The sequence below is a fragment of the Triturus cristatus genome, chromosome 9 (genome assembly GCF_964204655.1).
Source record: "Triturus cristatus chromosome 9, aTriCri1.1, whole genome shotgun sequence".
Taxonomy (NCBI): domain Eukaryota; kingdom Metazoa; phylum Chordata; class Amphibia; order Caudata; family Salamandridae; genus Triturus; species Triturus cristatus.
In genome coordinates this window covers 767,902,427-767,922,715 of record NC_140592.1, presented here as the reverse complement: position 1 = coordinate 767,922,715, position 20,289 = coordinate 767,902,427, and the positions used below count along the sequence as shown (strand labels likewise).

The 20,289-nt window shown below is 45.3% G+C and overlaps 1 protein-coding gene across 6 annotated transcripts in view; it reads left to right on the top strand.

Annotated features, from left to right (window-relative positions):
- Positions 1-20,289, top strand: part of KIAA0586 (KIAA0586 ortholog) — a 622,715-nt gene that overhangs the window by 222,980 nt on the left and 379,446 nt on the right. For 4 of the 6 annotated variants that reach the window (XR_014968769.1, XM_085626120.1, XM_085626123.1 and 1 more), the window contains exons 16-17: positions 5,451-5,638; positions 20,175-20,285. Coding sequence is in view for 5 of the 6 variants with exons in the window: in XM_085626120.1 (XP_085482246.1) it covers positions 5,451-5,638; positions 20,175-20,285 (299 nt within the window). In the remaining variant the exon portion in view is untranslated. The remainder of the gene's footprint in view (positions 1-5,450; positions 5,639-20,174; positions 20,286-20,289) is intronic. The other 2 variants (XM_085626122.1, XM_085626121.1) reach the window with 1 other exon arrangement.

Here is a 20,289-nt window from a genome sequence, read left to right as displayed (position 1 = left end):
TAAGCACTTAGCAAACTATTCAGGTTTTGGTCTCAGTGTAAATTTATTGGAAGTGATTGTAATCGATCAGAACTGGTCAACTCTGTTTGGATCTTTAATTGGTAACCCTAAGCCTTTGAGCAAGGCTCTAGTTTTGGATTCCAGTCTGTAATTAATGATTCTCACATTTAATCTGTACTATATGGCTATCTGTGTCTGATTCCTCAACAACAAATCATGGGCTTCCAAAGGAACCTCAGAGAGTACAAGCAAAGTTGTGGCTCTCACTCCAAAACTCACCCAACTATGTTTCACTTACAAAGGGGATGTAGTGGGTGCTAGAAAGGTGTACCCCTAGCCAAAGTAAATCATTGGTAAGGCATCCCAATAATGTACGATGGAGGGTAGTGCCTTCTTAATTGGTCCACGTCAGTGGATAATCAACATCAAAACATTGCTCGAATGGAAATCATTTATGTTGTTTTTATTTGTATTTTCATCAAAGGAGTGCAAATTTTAAATTGTGAAGAGAAAAACAAAAGCCGACACGTGTTTCGCCCTAATGGCCCATTGGCCGTGGGCTTTTTCAAGGCTAAAGTGCTATAAATACAAAGAGTAAAGTAGAATAAGTTGAGTGTAAAGGTCGTGGAGTTACCAGGAAAATGAGTTAAAGGAAAGGGGAGAAGCAAGATATTAGCCAAAGAGAAACAGATGGTGAACCGAAGGGAAAAGGGAACCAAAAAGAGGATAGAAAGAGGGCGAGAATAGAGAGGGAAAGTGCAAAAGAGAAAGGAAAAAACGGTAGAGGAGAGAAGAGAAGAGATAATGATCCAAGAGGAAAAGGAAAAATGTAAATCATAAAGGCTTATTAGCAACGGCATTCAATTATTACATACAATAGTGCATGAAAGGCGAATTTGATGTATAAAGGTATACCTAATAGTTAAAAGGTCATGCATTGAAACAAAATGTAGATACACAACAAAAACAGATATAAGTGTCATATTAAATGCAATTGTGACATAGGTGATATCGTAATTACATAGAATTATGAAAGCACATATTAGGCGCAGGATTATCAAAGCACATGTTAGGTGCACCATCATATACAGTGCATAACAACAGTAAGCATAAGGTTATGTACCAGGTGTAGTTATAATTTAAACAAAGATTAATGATGTCATCAAAGAAAAAAAGCGGATTTGTGCATCCTAGTTATAACGGCAAGAAGTAAAAAATAAAATTTATAATTGTGAGATAGGTAAAAACATGACCAGTGGATTTATTTACTTAGTTTGTCAAAACGAAATACAAATTCTAATTGAAACACCAGGAAAAATCAGGAAAAAAGTCAAGGAGGAAGGAAAGGAAAATCACAGTGAGGCAAACGAATTCGACATATAACAGTGGGGCCTCATATGAGATGAGCGTAGCAAGAAAGCTGCTTACCAGTGTCAGTTAATCATCAGAGTCTTCCTAAAAGGGAAAACAAAGGATTTGCAATAAATCACTGTTGGTTCTGTGGTAGAAAAAGGGGGCGGCAAAACGGGCATAATTAGGGGCTTAGTAAGTAAGAAACGCTGAATTGCCGGTTTGAAATAAGAAAACTGGCGCGCTTGGCAACAGATTGTGAGCGTTTAGATAATTATGGGTTGCCAGTAAAATAATATAGGAATTGTTTAAAAATAGACGCCTGAAAAGGCTGCGTGGAACGATGAGGTACAAATTCAAGGATAAGGGATTAGTGTGGGATTTATATTGGAAATTGGACGCGTAGTAAAGGCTGCGCGAAGCATTGAAAACCCGATTCAGAAAAGAGAAAAAGGAAACTGACGCTCTAAGCGGCAGGTCAAACTGAGCGTTTAAGAAATGTATCAAGGGGCACGAGGGAATAATTAAGCAATTGCAGGTATGAGAGTTGCGTGCTTAGTTGGCCGAAAGTGAGAGATAGTTCCCAGACGGAAAATGAAAGGGCTGTGAGCCTCTCTCACCTGTGAAAGTAGAAAAATACGTCTCTGCGGTCTTCGGGGAAGTCGACTTGCGAAAAGAGCTGTCAGATATGATCTGACTCGAGTTGCATGACGTCAGCCAAATAGAGAGTGCTGACGTACGGGAGAATGTGGAAGCCACTGAAAAGTTACTATGTGGCTTGTGATTATTACTGCTGAAAATGCAAGTTAAGAATCATGGATTAACTCAAAAAAGAGTAACGATAATGTAGAATTAGAGGAACAATTCTGAGCGAAGATAAAGAACAAATATAAATGTAAAAATAGGTATCAGAGGGGAACAGCGGTTGAAGAGTTCAGTATAGGTCTCTCTCTAGTCGGTAACTCGTGCTAGTATAAGTACAAGTGGTCCGAGAATTATAGATAAAGACAGTGCAGAAGGTGGACACAGAAACACAAACAAAGTAGGGGTAGTAAATGAAAGATAATTAGCGTAGTCTCCAATTGGGGGAGAGAGTAGTTGTGATTACCTCATACAAAAACATCATTATTGAGATTGTAAATAATGTGAGACATACTTAGCGTACGATTAATGGTCTTGAGTTCTCAACTGGAATATACAGTATGTCACGGAATCTGTGAATACATTAGAAAATGGAAAGGAATAGCATAGTGTAAAAAGGTAAAGACCTAGGAGCGACTAACATGCATAAATGATTTCCATTCGAGCAATGTTTTGATGTTGATTATCCACTGACGTGGACCAATTAAGAAGGCACTACCCTCCATCGTGTTTTAACCTAAACTTCTCAATGGCTCTTGGGTGTAGCCATTTACGAGGACTGTGCCACATATAAAATTGGGCCCTAACAACTGCAGCGTCGCAAGTCCAGAATTTTCCACCCATACAGCAACTTATCCCAATAATGTAGTTTATACATATTCCCTGAGACGGTCATGAACTAGGTCATTGTCTTCATGCCACACTCCTGCACAACATGGGTCAAATGTGGACTTCCAGTGATGTGTAGGACAGTGATTGGAGTTTGGTCCAAGTGATGATGAACGGTATCAAGAGTGCCAGGCAGACTGACTGCTTTTGGATTCAACTGCGTGTACTGGGGCCTTTGGTTATTAAGCACAGTTCTTCCATGGTTTTTCTTATGGTCTAGTCTGATGTCCTTCACATATGGGCTGCTATTTCTCAAATCTGTTCTCTGGGACAGTACTGCAGTTGAGGATCTTGTTTTTCTCATTGCAAGTATAGTTCTGCTCCCCTAATAACTCCCTTGTTGCTGCAGGGTGCCTGATTGTCCAGCCCCTTGAGGATCATGCGGCCTTGATACCATTCCAGGTGAGAGCGGTGACAGACTCCCTTTTCTAGCTGCACTGTTCAATAGAGTTTCTTTTAAACTCCATAGGGTTTTGAAGTATTGGCTCTAGACAATAAACACTTGTATCACATTGAAGACACTGGCTAAAAGCAGGTGCGTAGAAGAGAAGTTGGAACTTGTCAGAGTTGGCTCAATATGTATTGTACATTTTGATCCATACATCTACAAAGCAACAGTTGGATCTATGTCTTTCCTATGTATACACATTTATATAAATAGCAAATAAAGCAAAGTATGCTTTAATCTTGGCATTAACTGTCCTAAGCATAGACCTTTTAATCATAATCAAAGACTGGAGTGTTTTTTTTTATTTAAGACTGAACTCCTTGCTCTTAAGGGATGTATACCAACATCACATCCCACTTAGGAGCTCTTTTGTCACCTAGAATAACAAAGGGCAAAAACTAGCTGATTTTAAAAGCCCCTCTTATGTTTTCTGTACAAATCATACAATATAATGATGTTTCAGCAAGGAAATCTAAAGAGTAACCTATAATTTCTTAATGATAAAGGTCTATAGGAGAGATTCCCCCCCCCCATTCTAACATGACTATCCTTATCTTGTTGTTAATAATCATCACCGATTCATACATTAAAGAAGCCCAACACTTTGCTTACATGTGCATGAGTTAGGTCTGCCTTAACTTGTAAATATTTTACTATAAACCAAGTGCTCAACAACTCCTGATTCAACAGTTGTAAAGTGTAAGTTTATTAACTCCATACAATAGTTCAAACCTTGCCCACTTGAGGAACCAAAGATTATTTGTATTTACAATCCAAGACACTGGATGATAAGTCCTGACCAAAGGTAACATGATGCAATTGATCTAGAAGTGTTTATGCTTTCTAGCTCTTGGGACCAAGACTGAATTTTTATTCATCAGACTTCTTGGCAAGAAACATAAATCACTAATTTTATTGAGGAATAACTTCAGGCTCTTAACCACCGTAGCTAGTAATTCTATCTTAAATTGTGGTTCTTTGGCAAGTCACTTGCTAGTATTTGGCACCTAAGGAGCTGCATTGTGAAAGGTTTGTATGCGTATCAAAATAAAATTGAAAAGAAAAAGCCAAGAATGCTGACCTGCTTAACATCTGTGGTGATATGCGATATTTTCGCTCAGTGTGCTAAATGTAAACATAGTCTACTTTGTAGGGAACTACAATAAAGTTGAATAAGGTGCTGTGTATCTGCACATTTGGCTCTATAACCCATAGTCTACAAATTAAAGTTGTCCATTTGAGTAACTATGGGCGTTTTACATCCAGTTAAAAAAAGAGGTTAAATTAAGTTTTCCCAAAATGTTGGCGGTAACACGAATGACACATGTTGGATGGTATCAGGTCAATTGGGCCTTTCTACGCTTTTTAATTGCTAGTGAGAACCTTGGTACATCATATTGTCGCATGATCTTACTGTTGGGCTAATGCCCTGTTCATTTAATTCAGTAGAATGTGTTGCCAATACTTAGAAGAAGTCTTAAACTGGTTCACTAGATAACCATTTGGCCTTGGGATTTGCTTAATGCTTTGTCTCAAAGTGATCTATGCAGCTCTGCTACAGTAAGATAAGCTCAGTGGTAGTTTGTTAATAAGGGACATGTCTGAAAGTAAGTTTCCAAGTACTGTAATGATGTTAGTCCCTAAAAGGCACTTGAGTATTTGATCCCATGTTCATGCTTTTAATACTGCTCAGATCTCTTCTAAAAATCCCTTTCTCACTATTTACTAACATCTTATTGCTATTCCTTATTGCTTCCACTATGTGTTGATTAGATCAGACCAGAGATAGATAACCAACAAAAAGAGATTCCCCCAGCTTGTTTAAACTCTTTGTTGAACCAGCCACAGTAGGAGTGGAGAGGACCAACTTGGAACTCTAACCCTTCTTGGAAAAAGTGTTTGGCTGTAAACCACATTTTCAAAAGCAGCATCACTAACAAATTAGTGATCACTAGAACTTTCACCTATTCGTATATTAGTAATGTATTTTGTAGCTTGTATTATTCTTCAAGTAATAGCCAAGGGATCTGTGAAGAACCATTTTAATTCTCTACTATTACTGAATCCTGTTTTGTGCGCATTTTATTTTTATTTTTACTAATAAAGACTTGTCATTTTGTAGGACAATCACAAATGGATGTTGCAACACCACACCCTGCTTCAGTAGTTGTAATGAGACCACACCCAGTGACAGTGACTACATCAGTCCCAGCCTCTCCTCCCAGGCCACAACCAAATGTACAAAAACCTAAGGTAGCTGTCATAGAGATGAAGTCAGAGAAAAGGGATCCACCCACACTCTCTGTTCAGGTATGAATAAATTCAAAGGTACTTTGATGGACCTGTGCAGCTTGTCAGATGCAAATAATGGTTAAGGTACTGATGGAAAAAAGTGGTTGTAAGTGGCGGGTGGGAACAGAATCTCATGATGGGCAGGTATTTTTTCCATAACAGGTTTTTCTGAACTTGCTCTCGTCCTTGGTCAGGTGGATATGTGGCTGAAGAGATTTCCAAAGTGGAATCCGAGTACAGACATTTATCTGGTCAAGGCACATTTTCCAGGTGTTTGGCAGCAAGATAGGTCAAGCAGTGTTTAAGCTTAGTATGGAAGGGGGGTCTAGTGAGTGGAATGTTTTTGGAAATGTACCTTGAATCTGCTCAGTTCCTCGATCTCCACATTACCCTCCTCTGATTCACTGGATTTGAGTTTCATACATGTGTCATAGGAAGGACACAGTGTGAGCAGGCCTTAAAAGCTAGTGTTACCATTGCCAACCTTTTGACTCTCATATAGAGGTACAATGTAGAAATGACAGGTTTAAATATGATTTCCACTAGTGGGGAGTGGGAGGTATCTCATTTTAATAGACAAACTTATGATTAGACTGGAGAGGAGGGGCTCAGACAACTTTCCACTAGTTTGAAAAACACCAGCAGCATATGAAATTATTTTTTGTATCTAAGTAATACAGGGACACTGACCCCACCATGCACAGCTATGTAAATCAGTTGTAGGGCCTTTTTCATGTTATCTCCAGTTCTTCACCCATGTGCAATGGTAACTTCTTCCACTTGAATTAGGGAAGGCATCCCCTCATCATTCAGTCTGTGCACCAAAGATTTAGTAAAATATTTTTCACCCAAATTGAGTTCTCGGTGAGCAAGATGAACATTAAGTAGGATCTTTGTTGTTTATTGATCACCAATATTGATGCCTCTTCTATAGAAAGGCTTATACATTAGCACTCCCCAAATGTATTAGGTAATTTTGTTAGAAAGGGGGCCTAGCTGTGGGACAAATGTCCTGTAGAATGCAGTTATGAAACCATCCGACCCAGGAGCTTTAACCTGTTTATAGCTACTAATTGTGAGCAATGCTTCCATTACGGTGGTGGTATTTAAACGTTTATGCCGCGCCCCCCAGTGGGAAAGAAATCATCGGACCCCCCTCCGAATTTTCTTTACAATTATTTTATTAAATTGGCAATGCTTAAATATGTTTAGACTTACTGAAACATTTTTGTGGAGTTCTCATACCGTTTTAAAAATGCAATTAAATACATGATTGCCAAACATACTTTTCTGGTCAGGCAGGCCTCACTAACATGTAAAAGTATCCACAGTGTGGATATTAAAAATGGAGGTTGGGGTGTTGAAGAATATTTGGAGTCCCTTCCCTTTTGACACTTACTCCCAACTAGGATACAAATGATAAAAAATTTGAGTGATGGCCCATTACAGAGCGTTTTACTGCCGCTCGATTAAAACAAAGCACTGTTATCAGCAGAATGCTTCTTTTGGCCAGAGCCTGACGGACACCACGGGGATCACTTGAGGCGCACCCCCCAGTTTGAAGAACCCTGCTTTACAGCTTTACAGAGATCAGGCCTCAAGATAGTCTGCTTCTGCCCTGCTAAGCTTGATTAGCATTGCAGAGTCCAGATACAGTTGTTTGGCCTGGTCATCTGAGGTCTCTCCCATGTAAAGGGTCTGATAAAAATACCGAAAGCCCGTCAGGTTCTCTACTTGTGATGTGTGTCTATTCCTCATCTTGTTTTTTACTTTTACCAAAAATCTGTAGGCTTGATATACACCCAGATTATTTAACAGCAGTCTGCTCCTCGTGTAATTCTGTTCCTCATTTCACCAAAATGTAATTTGTGTTACCCCCTTGCATAGCCTTAATGTTTGTGTAAATCAATTTCCCCATAAAGACAGTACGCTACCAGAGGCTGGGTTACCTTTTGATGAGCTTCCACCGCTGTCAACTCTTGTGTACGTTTAGTCAGCAAAGCATCTCTCAGTGGTTTCAGACTAGCTATTTTTAGTTTACTACTTTCAGCGTATCCCACCGAATTCGCCTCTCAACCTCTCCCTTGTCATTATGGACTAGGTATTCCTTAATCTAGCACCCAACAGTGTTGACTCCAGCTGGATCTTTTAAAAGGACTTCTTTCAGTCTCCATCTCGCCCTTCACTCCATCTGCCCCTGATCTGGCCAGTTTAATTTCCCAATTAATGGGCGATAGTCCGAAAGAGGCTATTGACCTCATTGATCACAGGTCTACTAACAGAAAGCCATTTCCCTCATTTGGTGAGTGAATCACAGAATATTGAAAGTAGTTAGTACCAAAAGGGTGCCTAGAACAGTCCCATATCCTTCAGCCATTGCCTCCCTTCCGTGGAGATTGCCACTGTTCCTCCCTTCCATATGCCGCTGTATGCACATGACAAGACTAACATTTCCCCTCTGACCAGTGGTCATGAGGCAAAGTCTGCTATCTTATAGACTGCCTATGACAAAAAACTCTCTTGTTCCTGATGGTGAGTGTAGTAAGATGGTCTCTCTGCGACCCATTGACCACCAACTAGCAGCCTTCCTTATACTCCCTAACCCCCGACTAGTGAAGAAGCACCAATGCCCCATGAGCACTCTCAATCCTGCTACCTACTTCGGTGTGAAAAATAAATGTTATTAAGAGAACAACCAAGATGTAAGTAGCCTCTGGTCTGTGCTTGATAGAATTTTCCGCCTGGAAGAAGCAAAGATCTTTCTTAAGGGCAGTTGCTTCCTACAAAGTACTTGGGAACTTTGTTGGAATATTGAGACCCCCTTACATTATAAGTGGTGACTTGAATGAGTATGTAATGTACAAAAGCTAGTGTTTCATCTAAAGTCCCTTCACCCCACTCGCCACCTGGAAGTAAGACTAAAGTAGAGCAATAATCTGGGTGTGTGACCTTCGCATACCTTCCTTCCACCTCAACACCCTTCCCCAAATGACACAATCTTGAGAATATGCATAAACTCTAGAGCACAGAGTCTGTATATCACTCTATAAAATCTCTGCAGGGAGACGTCATCCAAAGTGTGTGAAACAAATGAGAATGTAAACTAACTTCCATTAACTTGCCACCATAAACCTTGATTCTTTTTTGTAGGTCCAGTGTCTGTTGACTCTTTCTAGGCCCAACCAACAATATCCACTCTCCGCATCGAGATATAGGTTCTGTCCAAGTTAGCCATTCCTGCAGCGGCATGTCAGTCTCTACTTACTTTAAGAAGCTGTTGTATCACTTCCTCTCTGCTCACTGTGCTCTCCACCCAACCTTGAAAGTTTCTGATCAATCATGTAACTGCTGCCAGTTTTGGCTAGATTCAGGCTGACTACAACCAGATATTTTGAACAAGTTGAGCTACTCTTCTGTTTGCAGCTTCAAGATGGGCTGCATCTCTTCCAGCAAATTGAGAGATTGTTGCATCTGATAGATTTCTTACCTTTGGATTTTCAAGGTGTCAGACTGGATCTGAAAGATTTTTCTTGTGCAGTTCCTTTGCATGCCAGTAGGTGGCATAGTTTGGCTCAGTGTGCATCTTTTGCACCGGGAGTGACGTCTGCAGCACCTGTCTAGGTGCCATGATGTCAGTTCTTTTCTTTCCGCGCCATCCAGCGCTGATCCAGAGAAGCGCTATCCCTTAAGTCACTGCTTGACTGGAATTTTTTTATGACTCTTTTTGAGCTTTTTTTCCCTCCCTTTGTGGCAGGGATGTCTTCCAGGAAAGCCTGTTTCAAGCCATGCGGAGCCTGTCAACAATCGATGCTGGTAACAGATCCGCATCTTGGATGTCTGTGGTGCCTGCAGCTCAACCACAACCTGAAGTCGTACTCCGACCGCTGTGCCATGAACCCTAATGCCTTGCGGTAGCGGTCCTTCAAACTCAGTGGCTTGACAGGCGATGTTGCGACACTCAAGGTCCCAGTCGAAGGCAAGGTCCCGGGAGGGATTGCAGAGTCCGAGATCCTTGTACTTCTCCAAATCCTCTGGACATTCGGGTAAGTGTCAACACAAGAAGACGTCATTGAAGATGTATTCGACTTCTCTTTGTCTGTCAGCCGACGAGACCAGGGAATGTCGCCATTTAAGGCCTGGCTCCGCAGTAGAGTCTGGGCCAACTCCTCGCCTCTCCGACTTTCTGGGTGCCAGAACAACCCCCGCCCAACTAAGAGTTTTTTGAGGCCATGCACCTCATATTCTTTGCGGCCCAACCCCACCAGCACGCTTTTGGGCCCTGCAGGGTCAGATGGGGCCCATCTGGATCTGCACCAGTGGCTTGAGCCCTAAGGATCTGTTCCCAGATCTGGACCAGCTCCGGTCGTATCATCTCAACCTTTCCCGACGCCGGTCCTGATGCTGACCCTACTGACGGTGCCATCCCCATTCTGGTCCCCGACTAAAATACGTAGCCAGAGGGGTGTCGCCTGACTTTGTATCCGACGCCAACAGGATCCTTGCCTCCTAGATCGGAACCTCAGCCCTATTCGCTTGGGTTATGAATGGGAGGGTTCGCTGGACCCTGAGGAATACCAGCCATGTGAAGAAAACCCTAACATGGACTGGTGTGAGGAGCTGGGTGAAGCCAGCGGACTGGATACTTCTCCAGATACTGGTATGCTTTCTCCTCCTACCATGGCTATGGAGACGGGAGCATCTTATGCAGTGGTGGGTTGGAGGGCAGCTGAGGTCCCCGACCTTCAGTTGCCCTCAGTGGCAGTCAAGACTAACGTATTGACAGAGGTGCTGCAACCGGTAGTCCTTCCATCAGAGCAGCTACTCCTGTTCAATGACTCCCTCACTGATCTCGTTTTGGGGACTCAGTCCAAACTCCACACAGGGGCTCCTGTGAAGAGGACGATCAGCCACCGCCCAGTCCTATGGGACCCAAACGTCCTCACCCAACACCCTTCCTCAGAGAGCTTAGTGGACCAAGCCTCGCCATCCCAAGGTGCATTCCCTCCTGCGACCCCCGATAGGAAATCCAAGAGGCTGGACTTTTTGGGGAAGATGATGTTTCTCATTGCAGTTCGTGTACACTGCATGCCTTTTGGGTCATTATTGTCACGCTCTGTGAGACACGTTTGCGCAGGTCTTGCCAACAGTCCCAGCAGAGGCCAGTTGACGATGAGAGCGATGCAGCGAAGTTCACTATCTGTTGGACTTGACAAGACCTACTCTCTGGGCAGAACGGTTTTGTTGCCGGTGGCCTTGAGGCACCACGCCTGGCTGAGGTCGAATGGCTTGTCCGGGGATGGCCAATCCTCTCTGATGGACATGCCCTTTGATGGAACCCGCTTCTTCAGAAACAAGGCGGATTGAGTGCCGGAGCGCTTCAAGGACAGTTGGGCTACGGCCAGGTCCTTGTGAATTTCTATGGCCCCACAGCACCCTCCATCCACCTTTCGTGGCCATGGAAGGGGCTTCCTGCCACACCAATTCCCTCCCAGCCACTGAGCCACGCATACTCCCCAGCCTCTGCTTGGCCGAGGGCGCAGTACCCACAGACCTCATTGGTCAGGCAGCCAGCGGTCTGGCCAGTCCATCCCCCCTTACCCTTCAGCAGTTGCAGCCTCCAGACCCTCCTAATCTACCAATAAATAGCATGGGCATCTAGTTGGCAGCAGGACCCTGCCAAGGTAGCCATAGAGAGGGTGACAATTCCAGAAGTAGGTCATGGTTGCTATTCCCGCTAGTTTCTGGTTCCCAAAAACAACAGAGGATTTTGTCCTATCCTAAACCTGCGGGCCCTCAACTTTAGCTCATGTCCTGTCTGCCCTGGACCCAGGAGACTGGATCGTAGCATTGTTCTTGCAGGATGCCTATTTCCACATTCCCGTCCTGCCTTCCCATCGGCGTTACCTGTAGTTCATGGTGGGCCACAACCACTTTCAGGTCACTGTGCTCCCTTTTGGCCTTTCCGGTGCCCCTCATGAATTCACCAAGGTGATGGAGGTGGTTGCAGCTCTTCTGTGGAGATCAGAGGTGCCAGTCTGCCCCTATCTCGACGACTGGCTGTTGAAGGCCAGCTCACCCCAGGCTGTTGGTTCCCACCTTCAGACTACGGCGAGCCTCACACACTCACTCAAGTTCACTATCAACATTCCGAAGTCACACCCGACTCCTCTCAGATGCTCAAATCATTGGAGCTGATTCTGACCAAAGTGAAAATTCAGGCTTATCCTCCAGAGCAGTGAGTCCAGGTTATTGTTGAGACTCATAGCCTCCTGCATTCTGCTGGTAACTCATGCCCGATGGCATATGTGGGCTCTGCTGTGAGACTGAAGTTTTAATGGCCACAGCATCAGGGAAACCTTTCCGACATGGTCCAGATCTTGGAGGGAACTGCGAAAGATCTCCAGTGGTGTCTCGCGAACTACGATTTGGTCAGAGGCATACCCCTCTCCCTTTGCCAGCCAGAGCTCACAGCAGTGACAGATGCGTCACTCCTGGGGCGGGCATCTGCATGAGTTGGAGATCAGAGAATTCTGGTCTCCGGCAGAATCCTGACTCCATATCAACCTGCTGGAGCTCCATGCAATCTGACCAGCTTTGGATGCCTTTCTACCCTCCATCAAGGGAAGGCTAATGCAGGTGTTCATGGACAATACCACCGCCATGTGGTACTGCAACTAACAGAGCAGGGTAGGGTCAAGGACCCTTTGTCAGTACGCCAGTTGTCTCTGGACATGGCTGGAACAGCAGGGCATATCCCTGGTAGGTTAACTCCTGGCGGGCTCTCTGAATGCCAGAGCAGACAAATTCAGTGGTCGATGCCTAGTGGATCACAAGTGGCATCTCAAACTGGAGGTGGCGCAAGGTCTCTTTCAACAGTGGGAAGAGCCTTGGTTAGATCTGCTCGCCTCCCCTTGGAACGCCCTATGTCAGCAATTTTGTGTGTTGGAGTTTCCAAGGCACCTCTCGCTCAGAGATGGTTTTTGTCTCAAGTGGAGCACAGGCCTCTTATACACCTTTTCGCCCATACCACTCCTGCATTGAGTTCTCAAGAAGGTGAAGAACGTCCTGGCCCAAGTCATCCTTGTGGCTCCGGATTGGGCACTGGGAGTCTGGCAGGGCTAGGCTCTAGGCATTCTTAAAGGATATGTCTGCTCTTTCTGCATTTTTGTGGCTGCCTGCCCAACCCTCTCTGTTCAAATCCCCTATTGTATATAGGTTTCTAAAAGGTCTTATTCTTCTCTTTCCTCCTTCACAATTTATCATGCTTCAGTGGGACCCTAATCTGGTGTTAACTTTCTTGATGTGTGCTCTTTTCGAACCTCTTCATAATTGTCCCCTCAGGCTTCTGACTATTAAAACAGTCTTCCTTGTGGATATTACATCTACGCATAGAGTAAGTGAGCTGCATGCCTTGTCATTCACGCTGCTTTCCTTATCAGTCTATCCTGACAAACTGGTGCTTCGCACAAGGGCCTCCTTCCTACTGAAAGTAGTTACCCGATTTCACGTAGGCCAGTCCATCATTCTGCCTTCTTTTTACGCTCCTCCACATCCCTCTAAAGAAGAGGAGCGACTTCACCACCTGTACCCAAAAAGAGCATTGTAGTTCTATCTTGACTACACATGAGAGTTCCAGATGGACGACCAACTCTTCATGGGATATGTTGGTGCAAAGAAAGGCCAGGCTGTACAGAAGCAGACCACCTCCAGATGGGTTGTGCTCTGCAATAAAAACTGCTATGCGTTGGCCAAGAAGCAACCCCCAGAAGGTTTGTGAGCTCATTCCACCAGAGCTAAAGCTGCGACCACTGTGTTAGCCTGCGGAGTTCCGGTCCGGAACATCTGCCAGGCAGGAATGTGGGCTTCATGGCACACGTTCACCAAACATTACTGTCTGGCAGTCAAGTCTGTTGGGATGGGCACTTTACCCATTTGGTCCTGCTGGACTTCCTTATTTGAAACTGGTTCGCAGACCCACCGGGGATGATACTGCTTGGGTATCTATTCAAAGTTAAGGCATCTGTGGCTAGAAGTCTCAATCCGATATATGTTACTTACCTTCGGTAACGCCTTATCTCGTAGACACTATGGGCCAGATGTATCAAAGGGATTTACCCATTCTGTGTCTATCGGAAAATGTGTCCTACATATGGCCCTATATCTAGCTGCAGATTCCTTACCGACCCACCCATTCTCCCTGCTCTGCAAACGGATTTCTAGGGACAGGGCTGATCCCTCTCAGGTCCCTAGTTTTTCACATCAGTGGTCAGTGTACTTCATGGTTCCGCACTTCGGGTGTGGAAAGTCGTGAAAAGAAATTGATGTCAGCGTGCCAAGGGGGCACTTATATGTGCCACGAAAGTCAATTCCGGCACGAATGACGCATGTGGAGCCGAAAGACGCCACCTACAGGTGCGCAGGGGTAAAACTCACAAAATATTTTCCGGTTCCAGTCTGATGCCTGCGAAATTCAAAGGTAAGGAGTCATTGGCTAGATATAGGCTCTACCAGATCAGGCGATACCGAAGGTAAGTAACTTGTTCTTCTTGCCCAAGGGAGAATGAGCTGGAAGGGGTGGTCCCACCTCTATGGAATGTTCTACTATCACCTTATGTGGTCAGTGATGGGTTTGAAAGCCCTATGCTAACAAGCCCCAGAAGATTTGAAGTTGTCCATTGTAGGATATTTACTCTCCCAGACATGCTTTTTCCATTATCACCTTACTGTCCTGGAAGGAATGGGCTCTAATCAGAATCTTGTGGGCACAATTCTACCCATGGGTCGTAGTTGCTATCCTGTGAGTTCTGTGTATCTTGATAGGGTCTCATCTTAATCTTTACCAAATGTAATTGAACAGTTCCAGCACATTTTCATCTCTGTTGCCCCTAGGCACTCTAGGGCACTCCACATATACATATATTGTTCCTCTTAGATATATTAAGTTCCCTTGTTGGATTATATCATGCTGTTCCAAATTTAGCATACTTTGCTGCAGTTGCTCATCCATGTTCTTATTCAAAACATGCGACGTTTCGGTTCCGGCTGCAGGGTAGGTCGTGGGCTTGACGTGTTCTGAAACGCTGGACCCAATTGGAGTACCTCTCACCCGCCGGCAACTGTTGCAAGTAAATACTTGACAACTGTGGCTTTGTTATTTATAATATTGAAAATGCTTCAGTTCTGAAATGATGAGTGTTAGACCTGCCAGCCCTTTGGCTGTCCCCTCCTCATTTTTTCTTCCTTTATCCTCTAATTTTTCTGTCCACTAGTTTTTTTAGTGTTGACTTAGAGGCTCTGGGTGCCCCATTTTCACTGACTGAGAGTGAGGCGCAAGGTGCTTCTCTAAAATGGAGGGAGGGAGAGAGCTCTTACACAAAATGGTGGCCTAAACTGTCACCTCAGAACCTGGGCCATAGGCTGTCATGAGGGGTTCCAGAACCTTCTGGGCCACTCTGGCCAGTCAGGGCCCAGGCTATAAATAGAGGTGAGGTGCGTCGGCCATTTTGTGTGGGTAGAAGGTGTGACGTGAGGTAGTCAGGAGTAAGGCACCTGAGTGGGGGAGGTGGGTGCGCTAGAGAGGGAAACTGACAGATCTTAGGGCCTGCTTTTTCTTCCCCCTCGGCTGACACTACCCCCTACCTCTTGACCTGACCCTGCCTCAGCCACTGACCCTGGGATCACAACAAGCTCAGGAGCTCCCCACCTAGCCAGGATTCCTGAGGAGAACGGCGAAATAGAGTAATTATTTCTGGCTTTCCTGACTTTGCCTGGGACTCCTCTTCCCTTTGACGCCACTGGCGTGTGGCCTGCCACGACCCAGCCTGCCTGCCCTGAGCTGGGGCAACACTGAGGGAGAAAGGGGGTGCTTGGCGCTCAAGCAATCGCCACCCCCCAGCCTGCAGATCACCCCCCTTAACTTCTACCCCTCCCCCCATTGAGGGGGGGTCCTGAAAAGCACCGCTGCGCCCCGGGGCCGAGAAGTGTAGCGCCTGACCTCTGCAGGGCCCGCTGAGGAGAACAGGGCCCCGCTGTGACAGAAGACGTTTGCACCGTGCAACCCGGAGTTGTGAGGGGTTCGCTGGAGGGTGGAAAAAGGCCGCGTTAGGCTTTGAAGTCCGCATCACCCCTATCACGTGACGGGGGCGGACTACGGAACGCCGCCCCCGCTGTTGCTCGATAGGCTGGAGAGGTCGCGCCCCCGCAAGCCGCGTTGCCTCTGGCGGCTGCGGGCGCGCCTCCTGTCAGCTGCTAAGACCAGTCCCCCAGGCCCCAGGAGTCACCGAGAGGCCCGAGGATGACCCCGTGACAGAGTTACAGCTTCCCCCTTTACACCAGAGAGTGGGGACTGCCGGCGAGAGGAGCTCTGTGAGGAGCGAGCCCTCAACCGGCTGGGACGACCTGCAGCTGGCTCACAAGTAAGGAAACCCCTGGGGGAGGAGGGCGGAAGGCCGGAGTGGTCCTGGATTCGCCCCTCCCCGGGGAAGTCTCTCCCCGAGCCCAGCGGACTTCCATTGTACTGCAGAAGAGATAACTCGGCTCTTGGTCCCTTTTCTTCCGCCCTGTGAGGGATGTGACATCGGCAGAGTAAGCTGGGCATTTTGGGGGCAAAAGCAGAACCAGCCATGTATAATGGGCCTATGTAAGGCTAAGTTTCAGGCATCTCGGTATTGCCAAGTCTGAAGTGCTAATGATCTAATGTGAACAGCGCTAAGATTAATAACTAAATTACAAGCGCATTGTGAAGGCTGTGAACAGAGCTATGATTGATAACTAAATTACAAGCGCATTGTGAAGGCTGTGAACAGCGCTATGAGTAATAACTAAATGTCAAGAGCATTGTGATTGCTGTGTACAGTGCTATGATTAATGACCTGATGTCCAGCGCATTGTGGTTGTCATGTGCAGCGCTACGGTTAATGACTTGATTTAATGTGTTAATGAATATGCTGTGTTGGAATTGACCATTAGGTGGCGCGCCTGATCCCACCCTAGGTCTAAAATAAGAAAGTACTGCCAATTTAGTCACAGTGATATGACTTGACCAAAATGAATTGTAGATGAGAACTGATTGAATTTATTTGAAAAGAAAGGAATAACAAGATAAAAGGAAGGATAAAGTTATTTTTTACCTTTTCTAACCATTTGGTGTAGCGTCATTTTTAGTGGTGGTACGCTGGATTGTGAAGTGAGTGTGATGCAAGCACGACATGAAACTCTGGGATAAGGCCTTGCCACCTGAGCCAAGCTACCCTAGGACTCTAGGTCCAACAATGAGACTATGAAAGACGTACAACGAGTCTCTTCGAAGTTACATCAAAGGCAGTGAAGGGTGGCACTGATGCAGCGTTAAGATTTTTTTTTCACGCTGAGGATGAGGACAGAAATTTGAGAGCCCAATAGGTACCCGTCTCAGCAGTTGCTTTTAAGACGCGGCCCACTTAAAGCCCTGGTTGCAGTGTGGGCGAGCGTATGGCTCCGACGTCCATTTTGGTTGACTGCTCGCCACACCCCTTTGTCAAATCATTCTGAACAGTTAAAATCGCATGCCTAAGCTCCTCAAATACCTGAAGCAGGGTCCTTTATGTGATAGCATCATTTGAGCTCACAGTGGAGGTCTCCTGGTATTCTGGAGTCTCATTTGCCATTGTTCTCGGAGGAGATTTCATCCCCCTGGCCACTTTCTTTGCCACGTCCTGCTTCAAAAATACTTTACTGATTGAATCCTTCCTGCCCCATCCTTCTGTCATGCTAATGTGGCGTTAAGTAAGTCTCCAACAATCCTGAATATGCTGTATCAACAGTTATGGTTTGAATAGTTCAGCAAATGAAGGCGTTTTATTCCCGTGCTGCTGAATAGCTATGCCATCGTAATGCACCACAGCATGACTTTCAGCCTACAGGGTAAATAATTGGCAGTAGTCACCCTTGAATCCTACTGCCCTTCAACCGTGATTTCACCCAGATGTAAGGTGGTGTCTCCAATGAACTCAGGAGCCCTGCTCTTGTGCTGTAGAGAACAGGGGTTCTGCTCTTTCACTCAGGGTGTGCTGCCTTCTCAATCCTGGTCAGCCCCCACAGCACCCTGCACTCTTCTCCTTTAGCTCCTCGAGTGCAGCAGGCTACCTTCTCCAGCATGTGAACGGTGCAGGCTGCAACAGGTCTCTTCCTGGCCCCACATCCTGTACCCTGGGCCAGCACCACTTCTCCCTGACCTTTTCCTTCGCTGTGGTGTAAACTTTGGAATGCTCTGTAGTCAGTTGAATTACTACCCTTCCCTGGTGCCAACCAGGGCAAACCAGGGTCTGTTCTGCTGCGACGACTCCTATGTGCCCTCTAATTCTCAAAAGAAAAAGGAATGCTTTTCCTAAAGGGGACGAAGGACAAAGGGGAGTAGGTCAGAGAAAAGGAGCCACTACAAGTGGCTCCTTTTCTCTGACCTACTCCCCTATGCCCTTTGTCCCAATTAGGAACAGTATACATTTTTTGTGTTGAGAATTAACAGTGGAGCATGTATGCTGGACCTTTATGTGCTCTAGGTCCTCAATTTTGTGTGATGGATTATGTGCCCTCTAACTCATCAGGGCACCATCCCACATGTGGGCAGTGTGCTCTGTGAATTCCACCATCCAGAGAGCGCAGGATGATACCTGTGCCAAACTGAGCAACCAACACCTGCCGTAAATTCCACATTACAAACCAGAAAAGTGGAGGCACTGGGGCTTGCCACCCTGCTGCTTCACAGGATTCTCCCAACCCTTAGCCACCTGCAGCTTCTCCCCTTATAAACTGCTCTGGCTTTCACGCAAATACCCACTTGTCATCTGCGTCACCTGACACCACTTCACAGCCTTAAACATTTTAAAACTCATGGTCTGGTGCAATATCGGGTGCTGAATTCAGCTGCTGTGTGGGAGCACACAGAATATATGAGCACTGATCCCCTCAGCTTTTAAATCTGTCCACTGTTATTTACAATAAAGTAGGGAGGATTATTCTTAAGATTTAGCCATGGCAGTATACACCAAGCCACGCCTTAACGTTTGCTTTGGCTCTCAGTGAAGTGGCGAGGTAAATTTAAATTACTCTAGCTTGAACCTTTGGCGATCACTGCCCCATTAATGTGGGGTTGGGGACCAAGAAATGTGGAGCCTCCAAAGAAAGGAGCACCTTGTACCAGAATATTTTAATGGCTGGTTGGGCAGGCAGTTGTAGTTGCAGTGTCCTGTCTAGGAATACCCTCCATGTGAGAAACTAACCACAGTAACAGTTCATCATCAAGAGAAATTAGCCTAAAGTGTACCAATTTTAAATGACAATCAGATAAAGGTGTCAGGATCTCTCGATCAGCACTGGTCAATTCTTATGCCCGAAAGACATCCAAATGAGCAAGATTTAATGCTACTGGAAACTAACGCCTAAAGGATGCCTGGGCTGCCATTTAAGTGAGAGAAGAACTAGGGGGGTGGAGGGGGGGTGTCATAGAACCTACTGTGGAGTTAGTAGGAAGCGTTTAAAGAAACCTTGGCATCAGCAGCATACATATTGTGCCAGGAGAAATCAAAGAGACAACATAGGCCTACCCTGTTTTAGGGGTGTAGAATGATTAGTGTTGATAGTATCAAGTGGCCATGTCATTGGCCTGAATCCAGGTCACATCAGGTCTAAATCGATTTCAATAGGCCAATTCAGGTTGTTGTGAGGAGTGTAGCCATTTCAAGTGTTTGTTGACTTGCGGTAGCTGAGGTGGACTGGTTGGTTAATATAAAGTCATTGGAGGGGGATACATGGGGACAAGAATGTGAGTCATAACTGATAGTGGAATAGGTAGATGGAGGGGAAAGTAGCAATAACCAAGGAGTTCAGATGTTGTGACCTCTGGGAAGGGTACTAAGCAGGGCACAAATGTGAACGAAATATGGGTAAGAGACCTTGGCCATGGCGAAGGCCTAGTAGTTAGCTTGACTGCTATTTTTACTGGTTTGTGTTATAAATTGGCAATTAGGCTTCTGTCAGAGGGATTCACTCTTAATCTCTATGGAAGTTCTGCTTTCAGAACAACTCTCCTTTGAATGATGGCCTGGGATATATGCTGAAATTGATCTTCTTTTTCACATTTTCCAAACCTTTCTGCCTCGCTCATTATAAATTTAGCAGTTCCCCTCCAACCCTCTCCTTTCAATCCCAAATTCACAGGCATGGATTCAGAGAAGGTGGGTTCGTGATCAAATTTATAATCCATATGGTATAATATTGTATTTAGTAGATGATTGTTTTAGCTAAATAAAAGTCTAAGTTCTTCTTCTCTTAAAGCTGTTACCCAAGCAGTATGCATCCCCTGACTAAACATACCTGCACAAAATCATGCCTCCTTCTTTTGCATGCTGCACACTCAGACCATATGCCTTTTTTCTGCTGTCTTCTGGAGCCTGCTTCTAAAGAAATTGTAGGTTGTGCTAGTGAAAGTTTGTTTGACTGGTAAATCAATTTTCACAAGAGTTAGTAAAACAATTTTTCTTGCACGAACAAGCTTTTGATGTATGTTGTTTTTCCATAGGTACTACCGAGTGTTGACATTGACAGTATTGTAAGTGACAGCACAGTTGGAAACATGCCAAGCCCTGAAGTAATCCAGTCACCTGTTCCAGCCGAAACAGTCCCCCAGGTAGTAA